The sequence below is a fragment of the Leptopilina boulardi genome, unplaced genomic scaffold, assembly GCF_019393585.1.
Source record: "Leptopilina boulardi isolate dan_hultmark-lab unplaced genomic scaffold, ZJU_Lbou_2.1 LbouV2_324, whole genome shotgun sequence".
NCBI classification, from domain to species: Eukaryota; Metazoa; Arthropoda; class Insecta; order Hymenoptera; family Figitidae; genus Leptopilina; species Leptopilina boulardi.
In genome coordinates, this window is record NW_026137890.1 from 1,968,757 (window position 1) to 1,990,701 (window position 21,945).

At 30.9% G+C, this 21,945-nt stretch overlaps 1 protein-coding gene across 1 annotated transcript in view; it reads right to left on the reverse strand.

Annotated features, from left to right (window-relative positions):
* LOC127284438 (uncharacterized) overlaps positions 1-21,945 on the reverse strand; it is a 49,448-nt gene that overhangs the window by 9,732 nt on the left and 17,771 nt on the right. The window contains exons 8-9 of the mRNA XM_051309859.1: positions 3,259-4,297; positions 1,942-2,702 (exon numbers count right to left, since the gene is read on the reverse strand). Coding sequence (XP_051165816.1) covers positions 1,942-2,702; positions 3,259-4,297 — 1,800 coding nt within the window. The remainder of the gene's footprint in view (positions 1-1,941; positions 2,703-3,258; positions 4,298-21,945) is intronic.

A 21,945-nucleotide genomic window follows, 5' to 3' on the forward strand; every position in this document is an offset into this window, starting at 1 on the left:
AAGTATATTTATAAAACTTAAATATTTTTTATAAATATCATTATTGTAAAATATTTAATTTTTTAAATTATTTGAACATTCATGATGCTTTAACTTTTTTTGTAAAATAGTATTTCTTAATAAATTGTATCAACAAATTTATTATTCAAACTTCTTCGAAAGAAGTTATTACACAAATTTTTAAGAAAATTGCATTTTTGCTAATAGTTTTTATGTTTTTAGCCAATTAGTATTAAAAATACATAAAGACAAAAACATTTAAGTGTTTTTCCATCAATTTGTAGAATTTCTTTATACATTTTAAAGCATTGTTCTTTTTAAGATACAATTCTTAATTCCAATTATTTCCTTGGAATTTTTTTTGAATTTTTACAAATTCTGTTTAACGTAGATGAAAAAATGCGGATCTACGATTTCTTTACTGTCTATTCTTTGCGGTGATTTTGAAGATAACAAATCGTCATATTTCCACCATCTCCTATCAACGTAAACATAAGCTACACAATGTCAAGGTACACTTAAGTCATACAGTCCTTATAAGCAACAAATCCTGCTATACCATAATTTATTCCTTCTGTTGTAATTTTTATGGGTATATCAGACCCCCGCTTTTGACTCCTCAAAAGTATCTCTCATGCTGATTGGCCATGTGGGAAGGGGAAGCGGAGGATGAGACACAGCAGAGGCGCATAAAGACTGCAATTTTCCTGACTCCCTCTCAGTCGCCCCCAAACTTCAACGGAGCAACAAGTCAGTTACCTTAACTGACTCTGTTACCAGTCAAGCTGTCGCGAAACCATACAACCTCTCAACGCCATGTTACCAACCGCCAGCCGTTATAAACAATCTGTCCTTTTCAGGACAATCACCGCCAAAATTACCAATCGTTGGAAATACTTTTAGTTTTAAACCTAAAATAATATACATCAACCGTCTGCCGGTCAATACAATCTGTCCTTTTCAGGACAAACACCGAAAAAAATGTCATACGTAGAAAATACTTTAAGTTCGAAACCTAAAATAATATGAATTAACCGTCTGCAGTTAGGTACAATCTGTCCTTTTCAGGACAATGGAAAAAATGAACTTTAGGGAAAAGTCTTACTCTGTTCGGTTAGAACAAGTCAGCACAACTTTTCAATTTCAAAAATTCAAAATTTTTGTTTAAAAAAATTTGAAAAAACCTGATTTTTTATGGAAAATATGAAGTTTAGGGAAAAGTTTATTGAAACTTTTTTACTGTTCTCGGTTAGGACAAGTCAGCACAACTTTTATTTTTCAAAATATTTATTTTAAAATATTTAATTTTTCATAAAGTTGTTTTAAAATTATTTTTGAAAAAATTTTCTTTTACTGTGGTACAATATTCTGTTGTGATTGATGTGTTTAGCACAACTTTTGTTTTTAATTTTTAACAAGATGGCGTTTTTGTGAAAAAAAAAATTTTTTTTTAAATTTTTTCGGCAAAGTTGAGCACAAACCTAGCACAATTCAGCACAACTTTTATTTTTTTGAAAATATAAAATGGCGTTGCCAACTTCTTGGACGTGATTATATCCGCTATTTTGAATTTCAAAAATCTGACATCGAATTCTTGTTCAGGAACCCCAAAAAACACCTGAGTAACCACTTTCAAACGAATCAATACAATCAATTTTTAAAAAACTCGTCCGCCATTTTGAATTTTGTTATTTTGACTTTAAATTCGGAACCAATAATACCAAAAAACTGAAGAACCATTCCCCAGAAAATTGAATAAACGATTTCTCAGAGACAAATAGAGAATTTTTTAATTTTCAAAATGAATTTTAAATTATTGATCTTTTTGAAAAAGAATTATCTCTTGATGTTACATGACCTTAAATTCTGATTCAACACGTCGAAAACCTTCGTGGAAGTATTCTTGATTTTTTCGTTAAAAATAAAGCTTATTAAACTTACGTTGGAGGATGACCACCATCTCCAGGCAATTGATGACGTTCTTTTACTCTGTAGGAGTCCTTAAAGTGATTAATCGGTGTTGAGCTAGTGAGATGTGTATTAAATGCTTCTGTAATGCATGTTTCATTATCTACTGTTAGTGGTGCAGTACCAAGTGTTTCATCCTCGTAAATATTTTCTTCTTGTTTAATCATATTTTCTTCAAGTGGACTATTATATTCAACACATAATGCATTCTCCTTGTTCTCAGCACTTTCAAGAAATTTCAAATCTCGTCTATTCATACCGGGAGACTTTATATACGGCAGTTCAGTGGGCATTTTATATGATTTGTTAGTCTCTGACTCAGGATCCGTATACGACGTGAAATGTAGCTGTTTTTGAGGTTCAATGGGTGGTAATGGAGACTGCATAGCCGGAGAATATTGTTGGTAACTCATATTAGCCACTACATTACCGTACATGTGATGCTGTTGATGTGAATTATGATCCATTTGCTGCATATGTTGGGATGTGTCATGTAATGTTTGCATATGAGATGTATGATGTTGCATATGAATATGATGAGAAGGAAGCATTGGAGCTTGATTGTGTTGAGGCTGAACGTGTATATGTTGTTCCATATGCTGTTGATGTGGGGACTGCATGTGAGATGTATGATGAATATGTGACTGGTGTATCGATGTCTGCAAATGGGGTGAGTGATGCTGTATATGTGACTGAAGATGCGACTGAATTCCTTGTTGATGTGTTCCCATATGCTGTAACAACAAGTGTCATAATAGTAATTAGTTTACAAATTTTTTCCAGACTGCATTCATTAATAATAAAAAGAAAATTAAAAAGTTGAAGAAAACATAAAATAAATATATGTCATTTTTTAAAGTCCCGACGTTTCGATGGTGTGATTTACTATCCTCTTCAGGCTAATTAATTTAAAAACACAAAAATTGATAAATACACATTAAACAACAAATGTGACGTGCTCTGAAGAAAGGGACCTTAGAAGCAAACGGTTTATAGGTTACGTTTACAACAGTTTTTCCTTGATTATAAGTTTTTTTTCGTTTCTGTAACATCGAAATCAGTTTTTATTTATTATTTTAGATATAATCCTATCCTCTTTGGAAATGTTTTAAAATAAATTAGTAACGACGCCACTGAAACTTCGTGTCGAAACTTTAAAAAATGACAAATTTGTTTTAGGTTTTCTTACCTTCCCATTGAAAGAATTTATTTCCTTACTAATTACACATTTCGAAGGGAATTTTACTTTCTATCTTAATAAAATTGAAATTAGAATTTGCAATTACTCACTTGTACTTGATAATGATATGGATTATGTACGGCATGTCCTCCGAAAGACTGGTGCTCTTGACTTGCAAAAGGACTGTGATAAATTTGATTATTTTCCTGATCATTGTACGTTTGTATTGGTACATTATATCCCGGATGGTGCTTACTAGTCGACATAGCGTGTTGGGTCATTGAGCTATCCATATGAATATTAAATGATAGTTTTTCCCTTGTGGCAGTTATTCTATGATCCATAGGTCTACTGATCATTGGACTGTTATTGCTAGTGTTTGGTGATTGCCATAGTTCTTGAACAGCGGACATTGCTTCCTTTGTATTCACGGTCAAACTTTGTCCCAATAAGTGTTCATCAGTTGCAGTACTAGAAGATTGATGTTGACTTAAAAAACTGGAAGACTGTAACTTCTGTTGCCTTCTCAATTCCGCTTCCATTCTTTGTGCTTCAATTCTTTCTGCTTCTATTCTTTCAGCTTCTATTCTTTGAACTTCCATTCTCTCAGCTTCTATTCTTTGAACTTCCATTCTCTCAGCTTCTATTCTTTCAGCTTCTATTCTTTCAGCTTCTATTCTTTGAACTTCCATTCTCTCAGCTTCTATTCTCTCAGCTTCTATTCTTTGAACTTCCATTCTCTCAGCTTCTAGTCTCTCAGCTTCTAGTCTTTTATATTCATGATTTTCAGCTTCATATATCTGTTGCTCTAATCTTTCAACCTCTAGTCTCTTGAATTGGAGCTGTTCTGATTCATATCTCAATCGCGATAATTCTTTCCTTTGTTGATCATGGTTGAGATGTTCACTATGATGTCCAATTATCTCTAGTTGTTCCATCTTCTCTCCTTGATTTGTAAGCTGATGTTTTTCTCTTCCATAAAGCTGACAATGCAATTCTTGCTGAACTGGTAGATCGCATCTGTTTATTCCTTGTTGCCCACGTTGACTTTGTGCCATTTGATGATGTTGTTTAAATGTTTCCGCGCATCTGTTAGAGTATTGTGTAGAAGAATTTTCCAAGCTGATATCTTTTTTGAAACTCGAACTTCTATATAATAAAAAATTAAATTTTATAAAAACCTTGTAGTCATTTGATTTTGAATATTTTGAAAATCTCTAAACAAACATTTACAAATGTATACAAAATTTAATATTATTTTTATTTCTATTTTCAACAATTTATTTAGACAATAGTTTGTCGTTTATTAAAAATATGTTATTTACAATAGGTTTGAAAATTTTTTTTTTTACCGTTATCGACAAAAAACAACAATTTGGTTAGATTATGGGAAATATATTCTATAACGCTGGAGTGGGGATAAATCAACGAAAGCAGGGGGTTAAATCTATGATACATTTTAAAAGCACAATAATTTGTCAAATTATGGTGTTAAAAAATTATTTTTATAGTTTGTAAGGTATAATAATAATTAACGATAACCTAAAATTTAAAAGTTCTAGAGATCTGCCCACACAGAAAAACTTTGTATACCACTTTTTCTTAAACTTACTATGTATAAATAAATAATATTAATGACTCTTTATTTTTGGAAAGAAAATCAAAAATCAAGATTTTGTGGAATATAATACTTATTCGAAATTCCGGGGAATATAAGTCTTATTCAATACACGGAGAATATAATTCTTATTCAAGGTTCCGTATAATATAAGACTTATTCAAAGATTGTACAAAATTGAATTAACTTTTAACATTTTTTGGTATAAAGTTATCTAAAATTTGAAAAAGATATTTCTTGTGGTTTCACATGGAGAGAAATAGATGGTACGGGGTACTATCTAGATAGTACCACGTACTATATATTTTGATCTTATATATACTAACAGCTATCTAGATTTTATTAGTTACAATCCAGATTGTACGGAGTAACATCTTGATTGTAGTGGGTAACATAACCATATTTTTTGTAACATCTTGATTGTAGTGGGTAACATAACCATATTTTTTGTAACATCTTTGATAGTACTGAGTAGCATAATGATGGTACCGGGTACCAACTACTTTTAACCATTTTAAGGTCATAAGATCTTACCATCTATTTCTCTCCGCGCAGTAACCATTATAATTAAGAGAAATAGTTTGTGCATCATGGATTTTGCAAAATTAATCTGACAAAAATAGTTCTGCAAAATTCATTTTGCATAGTTTATGTATAATGTATTTTTACATTCTCATCATAAATAAGAAAGTATTCATTTTGGTCGATTTTGACCTTTTTCTAAATCCAGTGAATCTCCACATTTCGAGACCTCCTGATGCCAAAAAATAAGGTTTTGAAAACCTGTCCGTCTGTCTGTCGTATTAAAAACGTAAAAATTTATAAGTGGTGTTGCATGATTTTCTGTATGTGTTTTTTTACTCCTAAAGATCAGAAAAGATTTGATCTAGTAAATTGACCAGACGCGGTTTTTTTTATTTTAGTGTCTAAATCAGTGGGATTACTTAGACATTCTTATTTTTTATTTGCCTGGAATGAATCAGTCATTTAGCTTGTTGCCTGGGAATTTAAAAATAAATGCAAAGAGGTGTGCCTTAGGCAATTTCCTAAACCCCTAGACAACAAACTAAATGACTGAATCATTTCAGGTAAATTGAAAAATAAGAATATCACACGTATCGTTGATACAGTTGCCCGCGTTTAGCTTAATGCCTAGGCTTTAAGGTAAATGTCGGATTTATCTATTTGCCTATGACAAAATTAAGTTAAGTTTATAAAAAGCATTAATCTCACATAAATAAATTCTTTACGAATGACGTAATTATATTTTGTTTGAAGCAGACTGAAAAAATATAGTCGAGAAATTCAGCTACCGTTGATTTGTTGACTGGAAAGGAGTTAAAGTAACTACTGCCTAATTTAGTTAAAGTCTTTGTGAGTATGTTTTTAATTTAACTATTTTAAATGGAATTAATAAAAATTATTTCATTTTACCAACTGCATTCTTAGTTCTTATAACTAATTCCTGAAAATAATTGATACAATTTTTAAATTTTATTGAATGTCTTCTGAATTATGCAGGGTAGTTAAAAAGTAGTCAAATGTATTAGCTGTTTTGCGTCCAAGAGATAAACGGAGCGCGTAGCGTGAAGAGATAATGCGCCTGGATGACGCTATATGCAATGCAAAGGTGAATCGAGAAGAGCGAAACAAAAAAAGAGAGCGTATCCATGAGAAGCGGCTTCGGCGCGCAGTTATAGAAGCGCAGAAACGAAGAAAAAGCTGTGGCAGTCCGGAAGAGACTCAAAGCGAAACTTTGCAATATTGGTAACCAATATTTTCGCGATGAAAAGAGCTTAACCACTCTACAATTAAGGCTCTTTCACAGTGGATCGTAAATATCAATATCTTTGATTCTAGACTGTCGGACTTAATTTTACTCTTTCTATCAAACTTCCAGGTGTGGAATTCCACACCTGGAATTTTCCCATCTTAAGATGGTTAAAAGTAGATTCTATCCGGTACCACCATTATAATACTCGGTACCATCAAAGATGTTACAAATAATATGATTATGTTACCTACTATCGTCAAGATGTTACTCCTTACGATCTGGATAGTAACTGATAGAATCTAGATAGCTGTCCTTATATGTAAGATCAAATATGGTACCTGGTATTATCTAGATAGTACCCCGTACCATCTATTTCTCTCCGTGACTGGAAGACCTTTTGCACCGCGTCAGAATTGCGTGTGTTCGATGGTTCGATTCGATTTACGGTGAAACCCAAGTATATCAGATTTCAAGGGACCGGAAATAATTCGATGTAAATGGGAATCCGAATTATGCGGGTCCGATATACGTGGGTTTCACTGTATTTCGATTCGAGTCAGCTTAGCTTAAATATCAAAAAATTCGTCATTCGAACAAAAAATAAAAATTCGAACAGATCGGCTCGAATTATTTTGCACATCTCTACACGGAGAGAAAAATCAAGGCTTTATAGTATGAAAGACTATTCTGCTACTTTTGTATGAACTTTTCTTACTAATGGAGCAAATATTTGAGAATTTTTAGTATAATATTTGTCCGTACTAAAGTAGACCTTTTCATGCTGGTCATTCTGTCCTCTTCCAACTCATGTGTCATTATAAGAAATAGAATAACAAAAAAGATTGAATTCCTTCATCGCTTTAAAATAAATATTTTAATGATTAATGAAACAAAAATGACAAGCAAAGATAAATTGACATTTAAAAATTACATAGGTATGTTTAAGAAAAGAGAAAAAATAGAACAGGAGGAGTAGCAATTTTAATTAAAAATATTTCCTATAAGGAAATTAAAATATGTAATAAAATAAATATAGAATATGTATATCTGTGTTAAACTTGTTAGTGGAGTACATATTATAGCTACATATAATAAATCAACAAATAAATTTTTAACCAAAGAAATAGAGAAATTAGTAAACGTAGGTAATAAAGTTTTATTATATAGAGATTTAAATGCCAGGCATTCTCTGTGGAGTTGTAATACGACAAATAAGAGAGGTAATGTAATTTTTAACTATGTACAAATAGTATTTTTCGATACAAGTAGCCAAACGAGCGTTTTGCAAATTGTGAGTGTAAAAATGTGGCGAGAACTTAATACGGCGAAGTCGAGTCTTGAGTTTGAGCAATGTACATACGCTCGTGAAGCTACGTGTATCGAAATATAGTTTTCTTTATAAATGCAGGCATAACCTCATTTGAAAACCACTTACAGCTATTCAAAATTTTTGACTCCCTCACGCGCATGGACGATGATCAAAGTGTTTTGCACACTGTTAAACGGTGCGCAAAATTAGCAAAGAACCCAGCAAATGAAAACTGATTCAGTTGAATTGAATTCATCTGAATTAGTTATTTTACTGAGTATTTAAATAGTGCAGAAAATACTTTGCTCATCGTCCGTGTGTAATGGAGGGAATTGGTTATTTTGGATATAGCTGTAAATTCTTTGCAAACGAGTATTGCATGCATGAATAAAAAAAAAAACTGGAGACATTCTCATCCGTGCTTCGCGCGGGGCTCCTGGCTTTGGGCCTTTGCGTGTGTGGCTTATTGCGAAACTAACAATTTCACTTTATATTGTCCATACACTTTTTGTTAAATTATTTTTTTGTTTTACTATGAGTAAACATTGACAAGCAGATGCATGAGTAGTTTTATAAATTTTTATTTTATATACCTAATATAGGGTTGACAAGGAAAAAAATGCTTTGTCAGGGTGTCCAGCAAGAAATACAAAAAGAATTCAGTGACTTTTTCCTAACCTTCTTCCAACTTTGCTTTAATAAATATTTAATATTAAAAAAATGAAATCTATCAAATATTAAAGTATTTTTAAGATAATAAAAAACATTTTATTTATTAGTATTATAAACTTTTACTTGCACCGAAAATTTTTTTGAAAAAATCATAAAAATGTTCATTTTTGGAAAAATTTAAAAAAATTCCCTGACTTTTAATTAAATTCCCTAACCTTCAATGACTTCCCTGACCGCTGGACACCTTGTTTCTTTAACAATTTATTTAAATGTTAATCCATTTCAAATTTCATCTTTCTTATTTTCAAGACATTTTTGGCTAATAAAGTTTACGTTTTTGGATGAATTTTTTTTGAGATTCTACGTATCTCTTACCATTTTTGATATTTCGAAAAAATTTAATTTTTCAAAATTTTTAAATTTTGATCTCACTGAGAGACCTTTTGCACCGTAGCAGACTTTCGACAGGCGGCTGCGGAGCATTCAAGCGGTCAGCTATGAAACTATGCTTTTGGTATGCAGTTGAACAATTTTTGGAGTGCAGCTGTCCAAGAAGTTAACGGCCGCAAGCCAAAGGTAGAGGGGCGTTAGCTGATAATTTACGCGGGTCAGAGTACAAACGTTTCAGAAAAGGTAACGGACCTAGCAGAGAATAATGAAAGTGCTGGAAGATTTGCGCTTCAATAGTTCGGAAACTAACATATTATGTGTTTTATTTTCAAAAACTTAATGTTTTAAAGTGTGTCCATGTATATTAATATATGTGTAGAAATTCTTTGACTTACTAACCAATATTGTAACATTATTCTGTTTAGAGTTATTAATATTTTAAAATTAAAACCTTCTGTATAACTATAACTTTGTCTTTGTTAAAATGTACTTTTCAATTTATTTTTCTTGATAAAAGAACATTATTTCTTTATAATATTCTAAAAGAAAACAAAAATTTCAAACTCAAAGGTCCTAATCATAAGGAAAGTTTTGTTCAGGATACGCCCAAACTTTTCGACAACAGCATTCTTACAGATTTGGTGAGCTGTTCATTTTCATTGTTGGGCAGTCACGATACAAAATTTAGAAATTCAGCGCACCAAAACCTATAGTAGCGCTGCAGTCACACACGTAGTTCCGACGCAGTGCAAAAGGTCTTTCAGTGACTCATGGTATTTTATATGATACCTTATAAGGAATCCCATATTGACACTCGTGGTATTTATTTAATGAGCTTCCATATAAAATTCTATGTAAGATCTCGTATGGGAAACCATGTATGATTTTAAAATGCCTAGCCAATAGCGCGCCATGTTCCGTCTGTGGTCAGATTGAACGGACGACGTGCCAGCTAGAATGCAGCTCAATGTGCGTGCCATTGCTGTCTAAATAGCCCGTTTGTGTGGCACACGCGAACTAGCAATATGTGTGTCACTGGTGCCGATAATATACGAATATATTAAATTGATTGAAATAAGTAGAATATAATAAATTATTATGGATCAGTTCACTGACTTTCGTCTAATAGTGGTTGCGACCAAATTTAAAAAAAATCTAGTTTTAATATATGTGAAACTCGATGATTCCCTGAGTTCATTAACCATAATATTATAGTAAAAATTTTATTCCCTTTAAAAATATTAAATATCAAAAGTAGGAGGTTCACAATGTGATTTTGTAACCTTAAATTTTTCAATTTTTTTAAAAACGCTATTATTAAAAAACTATTAAAAATTAGATGTTGGAACTCACCAAAAACATAAATCACTTTATTCTGCACACAGGAACGAAGGAATTATAACAAAAATTTATTATTTTGGATGATATTTGATTTTGAAAAAAAATTTATTGAAATATTTTCAAAATTTTTATTTACTTATAACTTTTTTGTCGGTGCTCCAAAAAATTGAAAAATTTAAGGTTACAAAATCACATTGTGAACCTCCTACTTTTGATATTTATTATTTTTAAAGGGAATAAAATTTTTACCATAATATTATGGTTAATGAACTCAGAGAATCATCGAGTTTCACATATATTAAAACTAGATTTTTTAAAATTTGGTAGCAACCACTATTAGACGAAAGTCAGTGGACTAACCCTTATATAATAAAATTAGAGCTCGTTTCATTTTGTTTTTATTTGACGTCAATAATATTAATCAATTTAAAAAAAGGGGATTCATCACTCATTCTTGAAATTTTTCCGACAGGTTGACTCTGAGAACTAAAATGTGGATCAAATAAAAAATTGATACAAATTTTGGTATCAATTTGATACTTTCAAGAAAACTGTGATAATATGATCTAAAATAAATTAGTACAAAATTCCAATTAAAATTTTTTTTAAACAAAGAAAATTAGTTATATTAACATTAATCTCAAGTTTTTAAAAGTTCAAAAAAAATTATCAAGCTACAAAAATTTACGAAATTTCGGAATTTGATTATTTTTAAACACTACACTCCAGTCGCAAAGTTTCAGTACATTTTGTTGGACTGCTCTTAACTGCTCGCTTCACTTCAAATTCAAATATTTCTGCAAAAAATGCAGTAACGCAAATAATACATTTAGAAAATAGAATTAATTTTCTTAAGTTCTTCGACTTTAAATATAACATTCTCATCACGACACTCGTGCTTCGTGCTCGAAAGTATGACGAGAAATTATAGGAGTTTTTGAGTATTTTAATTTTCAAGTATTTGAAATATTTGAGCAAACGAATACATTCATTAACAGTTTTACGTAGAAAATTATTGCAACTTCTAAAAATTATAAATATTTGTGATGTAAAAAACATTCTTTTTATTTTTAAGGGGTTAGTACCACATCTTCATTATTTTTTTCAAATAGTTTATTTAATTACACAATTTATTTTATTTACTTCAAACTTTTTATACTTAAAAGAAGGGGTTATAAATTATTTTAAAAAATGTATTCCTTATTTATTATTGATTTTGTTGCTGTCATGGCTGCCTGAAATTTCCCCTACTTGTGATTGGCTGATACGATATATCAAATTCACGGCATCGAAAAAATAAAATTCCATCAGATTATTGAAAAGTACGTTTGTCATTATTGTCCGAACTGCGATCAAATATTTTCGATAACAAAAAACAAAATGGCGGAATTTCTTAATGTTTGACGTTGTTTTTTCATTTTTATTTGTTTAAAAATTGATTAAGATTTTTTCATTAAAACGTGTGTGTTATTCATTGTGAATAAAATTATGAATATTTTGTCCGGACCACCACGGATATTTCAATCTTGAGTACTAACCTTGAAGATTATATGTTAATTTTTGTTAAATTGTAAACAAATATTTTTAATAATAGCAATAACTAAATTGTACGCTACGCGGAGAATTTCCTATAATTGATGATTCCTATTGAAGGTGCAACAAATGATTTAGTCATGAAAAAGCATGTGTTGCACTTTTAATAGAAATGAGGAGCAAATTTTCAAAACTTGATAAATCCATTTTTCAAAAAAATGGAGATAACCATAAATTTAATATTTTAAGGACCTCACAAATCGATCTGTCACTGTTAAATTTAAGGAAAAAAATTTATTAATTACAAATTTTTAATTTAAAAACTTATTGGCATAACCAAGATGATTTTCAATTTGTATGTTTTATATTAGAAAAAATTGGAGTTGCCCGCAGGCATTCGAAGAGAGAGGACGTGTTTACGAGTAGCTCTCATTCTGTTTATTTTTGTATTTGCTTCGTTATAGTGTCACTTTTAATGGGTAACATTTCTTACTTTATTTAAACTAAACAAAGATGACAACTAACGAAGATTTGAAAGAACTTTTATTAACTTTAAATAAAAAAATAGACTCAGTTGAAAGTGAAATTTGTGGTCTAAGGAGTGAAAATAAAAAAATAACAAAAGCTATCGCTGAACAAGATAGAGAATACCGAAAAATGAAAGAAGAGAATAAACAATTGATGGATAAAGTGTCAGTGTGTGAAAATAAAAAGATTTTCTTCTTAATAAAGAAAGGATAAACAATATTGTTTTGTTCAAAGTGAAAGACTCTGCAAGTGAAAATTTGAACTTACTCGAGACAGTGAAATCGATTTTCGAAAAATCGGAGGTAAACACCCAAGGCAAAGAAATCACTCAAGTAAGAAGATTAGGCAAAGTAGAAGGTAATAGACCAATCCTCATATCCTTTACAAATCAAAAATGCAAATCTGAAATTTTTCAAAAAGCAAAAAACTTTGGAAAATTAAATTTGGTCTTTGCTAACGATATGACTAAGGAGTTAAGGGAAAAAAAGAAAATTCATTATGACAAGCTTCGAGAGATTAAAATTACTTTGGAACAATTGGGTAAGATCGCGGTAATTAAGGGGTCCAAAATACTAATGGAAGATAAATTCTATAACATCGAAGAAATTTCCGAGATCCTACGCCTTTCCCAATCTGAGACAGGTGAAAATGAAGAAAATTATAATGGAGATAGTGATGAATCTACTTCATCAAGAACTTCTAATGCAAGCCGGAAAAGGGGAAGACCTCTTGGATCCAAAAATCTCCTGTTGAATAAAAAACAAAAATCCTTAAAATCAGAAAAAAAACTTGCTGAATTTTTTCAATCAAGTGTAACAAAGAAACAGCCTGAAAATTCTAAATAGCAATCCACACATAAGAGATGTCAAAAAATTATATTTTGGAACGTAAAAGGCCTTGTAAACGTTACTGATTTAAAACTAATATTTGATAATAATGATATCATTTGTGAATTAGGGGAGTCTCATTAAGTCACATTACGGAAATATTATTATTTGCTTATGCGGATGATATTGCAATCCTTGCCGACTTTTACGTAAATATGAAAAAAATTATAAAAGCTTTAAAAAAATATTGTGTTGCAAATAATTTAGAAATAAATATAAATAAAACCCAGATAGTAATATTTAGAAAGGGTGGACATTCACATAATAAAAAATTTGGAGCCTTTATATATGATGATAAGCAAGAAATTGAAATTGTATCAAATTACGATTATTTAGGAGTTACATTATCTAACTCGGCAACTTTTTTAAATGAAACAAATAATGCAATCCGCAAGACAAACATGGCTCTTGGAGCTACAATCGCATTAATTAACCGTCTAGATTTAAAGAATTGGAACTCTGTTAATAAACTTTTTAATAGCCTTACAGTAAGCAACTTGATGTATGCGATACATACATGGGGAATAAGATATTTAGAAGATATTGAAAAAATTCAAATGTCATTTTATAAAAAACTTTTACGTTTACCAGAAAATACTCCTGGCTATGCGGTGAGATTAGAAGTGGGGGTGCCAAAATTACCAGTATTAATTTTCAAGTCTACTCTGAACCTTATTGAAAAAATTTTGTTAATGGAAAATGACCGTTACCCGAAATTATGTTTTTTGCGATTGAAAGGTTTATCCCAGAATAATAATTGCAATCATAAGTTTAATTGGTGTATACAAATAGGAGCTATATTTGATTTTATAGAGGAAAAAACGGAGTGGGAGAACCTCGATTTAATTCAATTACAAACAAAAAAAAAGATGTGGACTGATAAGTATGAAGGTTATTTATATGCAGAAGACTTAATAAGAATGAGAGATTCCCATTCACTGCAGATTCTTCCTCACTTAACACTGCTTGTAGGACCGCAAAAATATTTTCAATATAAAATTTCTCTAAATTACATTAGAATTATGTGTCAAGTACGTCTTTTAAATAAAATAGTAATCAGATTTTCAATTAAAAAGAAATTCTATAAGATGAATGTGAGTGGGACCTGTGGTGGATGCGGAGAAAATACTTTAGAAATGTTTTACCATCTTTTAGTTGAATGCCCTTTTTTAACGGAAGAAAGAAAAAAATATATTTGTAAGGATCAAAACGAATTTACTATAAAGTGCGCCTTTCTGGATATGCTAGAGAAACCTCAAAACGAAATTATGATGAATTTGTATTGTTACATTAGAGATTTAAGTGAAAAAATGAAGACAAGATAAAGAAATAAAATTGTTAACGGCGGCAACCCTTTGTATTGGCTTTGGTCATAAAACAAATAAATTATCTATCTATCTATCTATTAGAAAAAATTACCAAAACCTGTAAATCACTTAATTATGACAAAATTCAATTAGAAACATTACGTCTTGAATATAAAAACATTGTTATAGAAATAAATTATTATAAATTTTTTTATTTTAAAATTAACTCAAGTAGTTATGTGTGGAATGTCATTTGTTTGAATTTCTCGAAATAAGAAAATATGGATTTATCAGGTTTTGAAAACTTGCTCCTCAAATCATTATTGACGTTTTTCCGTAACAAAAAAGGCAAACCCTGTAACGATTTTCTTCATTACTTCTAACTTTTTACATTTTTGAGCGTGCAGTAATAAAATTAAAGAATGTTATTAACAAACATTGAGTATTAATTCTGACACTTCTAAATTAATTTCTTGACAACTTCAGAAAGAATTGATTTATGATTAGAAATCGAATTGATTAATATTCATCTGTGTAATGGTTGGAAATGTCGGAAAGGCCCGAGGACTTTCGGGAATAGAGGAAAGTGGGGCCAGTGATAAGGTTCATTCGCTTTTGGTCAGTCTGACTGGTGAGAGGTTGCCAAATTGCCTCTCACCTTTTTTGATTTTAAAATAAATTCATATTGTAAAGTTTTCCAGTTTTAATTGTATGTGTCCTTCCTGTGGAATTTTTAAGGAGTGTGGGGACGCCTACACTTCACTCCAACCCCCAACGTGGAAAATTGACCTGCTTGTTAGCTGGACTTCAAAGGAACTTCACCGAGGACTTCAGGCATTGTAGATTCGAAGATAAGTTGCATCCGCGTGAATGTGGAGTGTGTGAGTACTACATAAGATAATTTGCATTAATAGCCCCTCTATTGTTTGTTATTGCTTTATGTATGATTTGCAATCATCCAGATTTCAAATCATCATAAAGTATACATATGGGGCATTCCACGTCAACGAGAGACCCCCCGCCCCCAGAATAGATTTAAATGAAAAAAGTTCAAATACGGCTTAAAATTTAGGTAATTACATCTACTTTAAAATGCAAAGTGGCAAAATAAAAAATTCAAGATGGCGGATCTAATATGGTGAAAAAAGTAAAAAAAATGCTTGAATTCACTTGAAATTTGTTACTCGGGGGTTTTTAGGGTCGCTAAACACAAATATGAAATCAGATTTTTAATATTAAAAATGGCGGATCCAATATGGTGGCCGATTTTTAAAAATTTTAACAAATTTCAATAAAACGTATCTTATGGTGCTTTGTAGGGTTGTAAAAAGTTCTAAAGGTTTTCAATTTAATTAGAAATTTAGGTAATTACTCCTACTTTAAAATGCTAAGTGTCAAAATAAAAAATTCAAGATGGCGGATCCAATATGGTGAAAGAAGTAACAAAAAAAGCTATAATTCAATTGAAATTTGTCACTCAGGGGTTTTTAGGGTCGCTGAACACTAATCTGACATCAGATTTTAAATATTAAAAATGGCGGATCCAATATGGTGGCCGATTTTTAAAAATTTTAACAAATTTCAATAAAACGTATCTTATGGTGCTTTGTAGGGTTGTAAAAAGTTCTAAAGGTTTTAAATTGAATTAGAAATTTAGGTAATTACTCCTACTTTAAAATGCTAAGTGTCAAAATAAAAAATTCAAGATGGCGGATCCAATATGGTGAAAGAAGTAACAAACAAAGCTATAATTCAATTGAAATTTGTCACTCAGGGGTTTTAGGGTCGCTGAACACTAATCTGACATCAGATTTTAAATATTCAAAATGGCGGATCCAATATGGCGACCGATTTTTAAAAATCGAAACAAAGTTAAATAAAAATTGGATTACGAGAGTTCGTAGGGTTGTAAGAAATTCCAAAGGTTTTTTATTGAGATAGAAATTTAGGTAATTAGACATACTTTCAAATAAAAAATGGCCAAACACAGATTTCATAATGGTGAACCTAATATGACAGAAGAAGTAACAAAAAAAGCTTCAATTCAATTGAAATTTGTCCCTCGGGAGTAAGATAAGTAAGTTACAGCCAATAAATCCAGGACTAGTAATGAAATTTAGGTACCAACTAGTAAAAGTAAGAAACGTTATAAATCCAACTAGTAAAAGTAAGACACATAGCTTCCAAGCAATTGAGGCAAGGCCAATGTAGGTACCAAGTAGTAAAAGTAAGAAAGGGTAATAATCCAACTAGTAAAAGTAAGAACGGTTATAAATCCAACTAGTAAAAGTAAGACACAATAAAAATCCAACTAGTAAAAGTAAGACATAGGTTCCAACTAGTAAAAGTAAAAAAGGGTAATAATCCAACTAGTAAAAGTAAGAAACAATAAATATCCAACTAGCAAAAGTAAGACACATAGGTTCCGACCAATTAAGGCAAGGCTAATTTAGATACCAACTAGTAAAAGTAATAAAGGGTAATAATCCAACTAGTAAAAGTAAGAAACAATAAAAATCCAACTAGTAAAAGTAAGACATAGGTTCCAACTAGTAAAAGTAAGAAAGGGTAAAATCCAACTAGTGAAAGTGAGACATATAGAGTCCAACCAATTAAGGCAAGACTAATTTAGGTTCCAAATAGTTAAAGTAAGAAAGGGTAAAAATCCAACTAGTAAAAGTAAGGCCTACTTATCTTAGTCCCGAGGGACAAATTTCAATTGAATTGAAGCTTTTTTTGTTACTTCTTCTGTCATATTAGGTTCACCATTATGAAATCTGTATTTGGCCATTTTTTATTTGAAAGTATGTCTAATTACCTAAATTTTTATCTCAATAAAAAACCTTTGGAACTTCTTACAACCCTACGAACTCTCGTAATCCAATTTTTATTTAAATTTGTTTCGATTTTTAAAAATCGGTCGCCATATTGGATCCGCCATTTTGAATATTTAAAATCTGATGTCAGATTAGTGTTCAGCGACCCTAAAACCCCTGAGTGACAAATTTCAATTGAATTATAGCTTTGTTTGTTACTTCTTTCACCATATTGGATCCGCCATCTTGAATTTTTTATTTTGACACTTAGCATTTTAAAGTAGGAGTAATTACCTAAATTTCTAATTCAATTTAAAACCTTTAGAACTTTTTACAACCCTACAAAGCACCATAAGATACGTTTTATTGAAATTTGTTAAAATTTTTAAAAATCGGCCACCATATTGGATCCGCCATTTTTAATATTTAAAATCTGATGTCAGATTAGTGTTCAGCGACCCTAAAAACCCCTGAGTGACAAATTTCAATTGAATTATAGCTTTTTTTGTTACTTCTTTCACCATATTGGATCCGCCATCTTGAATTTTTTATTTTGACACTTAGCATTTTAAAGTAGGAGTAATTACCTAAATTTCTAATTCAATTTAAAACCTTTAGAACTTTTTACAACCCTACAAAGCACTATAAGATACGTTTTATTGAAATTTGTTAAAATTTTTAAAAATCGGCCACCATATTGGATCCACCATTTTTAATATTAAAAATCTGATTTCATATTTGTGTTTAGCGACCCTAAAAACCCCCGAGTAACAAATTTCAAGTGAATTCAAGCATTTTTTTACTTTTTTCACCATATTGGATCCGCCATCTTGAATTTTTTATTTTGCCACTTTGCATTTTAAAGTAGATGTAATTACCTAAATTTTATGCCGTATTTGAACTTTTTTCATTTAAATCTATTCTGGGGGCGGGGGGTCTCTCGTTGACGTGGAATGCCCCATATATATATATATCTAGTTTACAAATTATTTTGATATTCAATAATCTCCGGTGTGGTGTGACTCAATTCGGTGTGTACTTTTGGAAATTGTATCAAATAAACTGTATTTCAGCTAATTGTTCCCATTTGTTTTCCTTAGTGCTCCTCACGGTAAAATCTTTTAAATTGATATATTTTATAAACTCTGATATAAAACATTTAGTTTTTTTTTAAATTGTATTTTAACTCTAATATCATAGAACTAACGTAAAATAATATTACAAATGGCGCTCAACGATAAAAAATCAAAAGAGGAGATGAGGAAAAAAGATGGAGACAGTAGTGTTAAAAATGAAACGAATAGTAAGGAAAATTTTCAATCGGGACAATTATATTCTGAATTAACTGACTTGTTTAAGAGTATAAATACAATGTTTAACAGTTTACAGGGTACCGTAGAAACAAAACAAACAAACAATAGCCAAAATTCAAAAGCAATTAGTAATGAAAAGAAATTTAATTTTAATGCCAAAATAGAAATACCGATTCCAGAATTTAGTGACGAATATATTAATAATCCAGTAGAATATATAATTGATTTGAAAGAATATTTAGATTTGAAAAATATCATGAACGAAGGCGTTCCTTTGATAATTAGAAGATCGTTAAAGGGAAGAGCCAGAGCTTGGTATTTTGCAAATTTTCATAAATGTAATGATTTTAGTGAATTTGAAATGGATTTTTGTGAAGAATTTGATTCGATGGAGTATAGAGCCGAAAAAACAAACGAATGGAGAAATAAAAGATTTTCGCGGAATGATAAATCGTTTGTTCAATATTTTTATGAGCAGGTAAAGGAGTCGAATTATATAGACCCACCTTTGTCTGAATATGCCAGAAATTATGCCATTGTCCGACAGTTGCCAAGAAAAATTCAGGACACATTAGCTTGCATAAAATTAGGAGAAACAGCTCAAATAGTAAAAACGTTATCTTGGCTCGATAATTCAGAGAGGGAGTATAATCAAAGAAAAAGAAATGGGGGATGGAATAGAGAAATTGGTAAAGAACAAGATAAAAATGATAGAGAAAGTAGGAATGAAAGAGAGGATAGGTATGAAAGAAGTAGCGAAAGGAACGAAAGAGATGATAGGAATGAAAGAAGGACTGATAGAAATGAGAGGGAAAAATTTATGGATGAAAGAGGAAGAAGAAATAACGATGATAAATATAAATGGAATGGTGATAGAGATCAGAGTAGAAGAGTAGGGAAAGAGACAGATAATGATAGGCGAGATGACTGGCGAAAGGGACAGAGAAATGGAAATGACAATTTTGACAATAGAAGGTATAATGGTTATGAAAATAGAAATAGACAAGAAGGAACGGGAAATAAGCAAGAAAATTGGCGTAATGATAATAGAGAAAGACGAGGATATGATAGTATTGGTAGACGTGAAAATTTTAATAATCGTTCAAGTTCAGACAGACACGACAATCGAAATATAAAAGACAACGCGTATAAAAGTAATAGAGTAGCAGCAATGCGAGAGAATGACGAGACAGACAGAGAAGACGAATTAGACACGGAAATACAAGACATGCTTGATTTAAACTGATAGGCGACTGTAAAGAAGGTCCTATTATCAGTCGAAAAATTTGCAACATAAAAGAGGACCTAATATTTGATATTGATGGAAGCGGAGTATCAAATTATGATAATGATAAAATAAAGATAAAATACAAATGTCCCGGTTTAAAAGCAAAAATAGACGGAGAGGAGGTAAATTTAATAATTGATACTGGATCACAGGTAGAATGCGTTTCAGAAAAATTTCTTGATAAAATTAGTAATAAAAATATTGCAACTCTTCCAGTAGCAAACGTAAAAATTTCAGGTCACTTCAAAGAAAAACCAATAGTTATAAAGAAACAAGTCATGGTAAATATCGAAATTGAAAATCAAATCATTTCTACGTGTTTGTTGGTCATTCCGGATTTGTGTTACGATTTAATTTTGGGCACAAATTGGTGTGGCGAAAATAATGTTGAAATATCATATGCGAACCAAACTATTAAAATTAATAATAAAATACTCGGAAAATCAAATGTCGTGTTTACAGAGATCAGTGAAAATAAAAAGAGGGATAATTGTGAAATAAAAGTAGTTGCAGAAAAAATTGATTCGTTGAAGAAAAATATTAATAAGAGTTTAGACATTTTGAGTGTAACGATAACAAATGACGAGAACCAAACAGGTGACGTAGACATAGGTAATGACGAGTCATTCACGTTGAATGGGAAAGACAATGAATTGAAAAGCGAGACACAAAAACAAGAAAATGTGATAGAAATAAATAGGGACGTTGAAAGGAATATCTTAGAGACAAATAAAATTTCATACACAAAAAAATCGCAAAAATTGGGAAAATCGGAATGTCATCTGCCGAAACGAATCTCAACTATTGGGGCGGGGGATGAAGATAATTGCAAAGAACAAGATAAAATTATTTGGGAACAAATAAAACAAATAAAAAACATTACAGACATTAATAGAAAACAGTTATTTAATTTGATAAAAAAGCATAGGAAATTATTTTCGGATAAACCGGGTCGAATAAAAGGCTATGAACATGAAATTAAATTAAAGAACAAAAAAGCGTTTGTAAAACGAAATTATCCAGTTCCGCTGTCAAAAAGACCTAAAGTTAGAGATAAAATACAAAAATTAAAAGACGAAAATATTATAGAGGATTCGATTGGGGATTTTTGTAGCCCATTGAGAATTGTCGAAAAATCGGATGGTAACATTCGTGTCTGTTTAGATGGGAGATTCATAAATGAAGTAATCCATTCCGAAACAGATGCACCGCCTGAGATTAGCGACATTTTACAGAAATTCGAGGGCAAAAAATTTTTTACTATAACCGATTTGACATTAGGCTACTTGCAAATACCTTTAACCAAGGAATCACGTAAATATACTGCCTTTGTATTTGACGGAAAGGCGTATCAATTTAAGAGGATTCCATTTGGTTTAAAGACGGCAAGTAATGGTTTTATAAGAGCGATAAATTCGATTATTGGTAGCGAGTTCGCGGATTTCGTGACAATATATGTTGACGATATTGTGATTGCCTCGGAGACATTTGAAGAACATATCGAACATTTGGACCGTCTTTTTATGAGACTCCAAGATGCGGGATTGACTTTAGGGCTCAAAAAATCTAATTTTTGTCAAGACGAAATTAAATTTTTGGGGTTCATTTTGTCGGCTGAGGGAATTAAACCAGATCCGGATCGTGTGAAGTCGCTAAAAGAAATACCAAAACCGAAAAATCGTCAAGAAATGCAATCTGTCTTAGGAGCATTTGGTTATTACAGTAGATTTGTACAAAAATACGCGAATTATATCGAACCTTTTAGAGATTTTTAAAGTCAGAAAAATAAATTTTGTTGGACACAAAAACATGATATAGAGTTCAAAAAACTAAAAGAAAATTTTGAGAAAACTGTCACGCTAGCTCATTATAATTTGGATCGTATGTTTTTTCTGAGAACCGATGCTAGTAAAAAAGGCATCAGTGCAATATTATCGCAATTCGATGACGATGGTCATGAAAGAATCGTAGCATTGGTTAGTAGGTGCCTAACTAATCACGAGTTAAATTATACAATTACA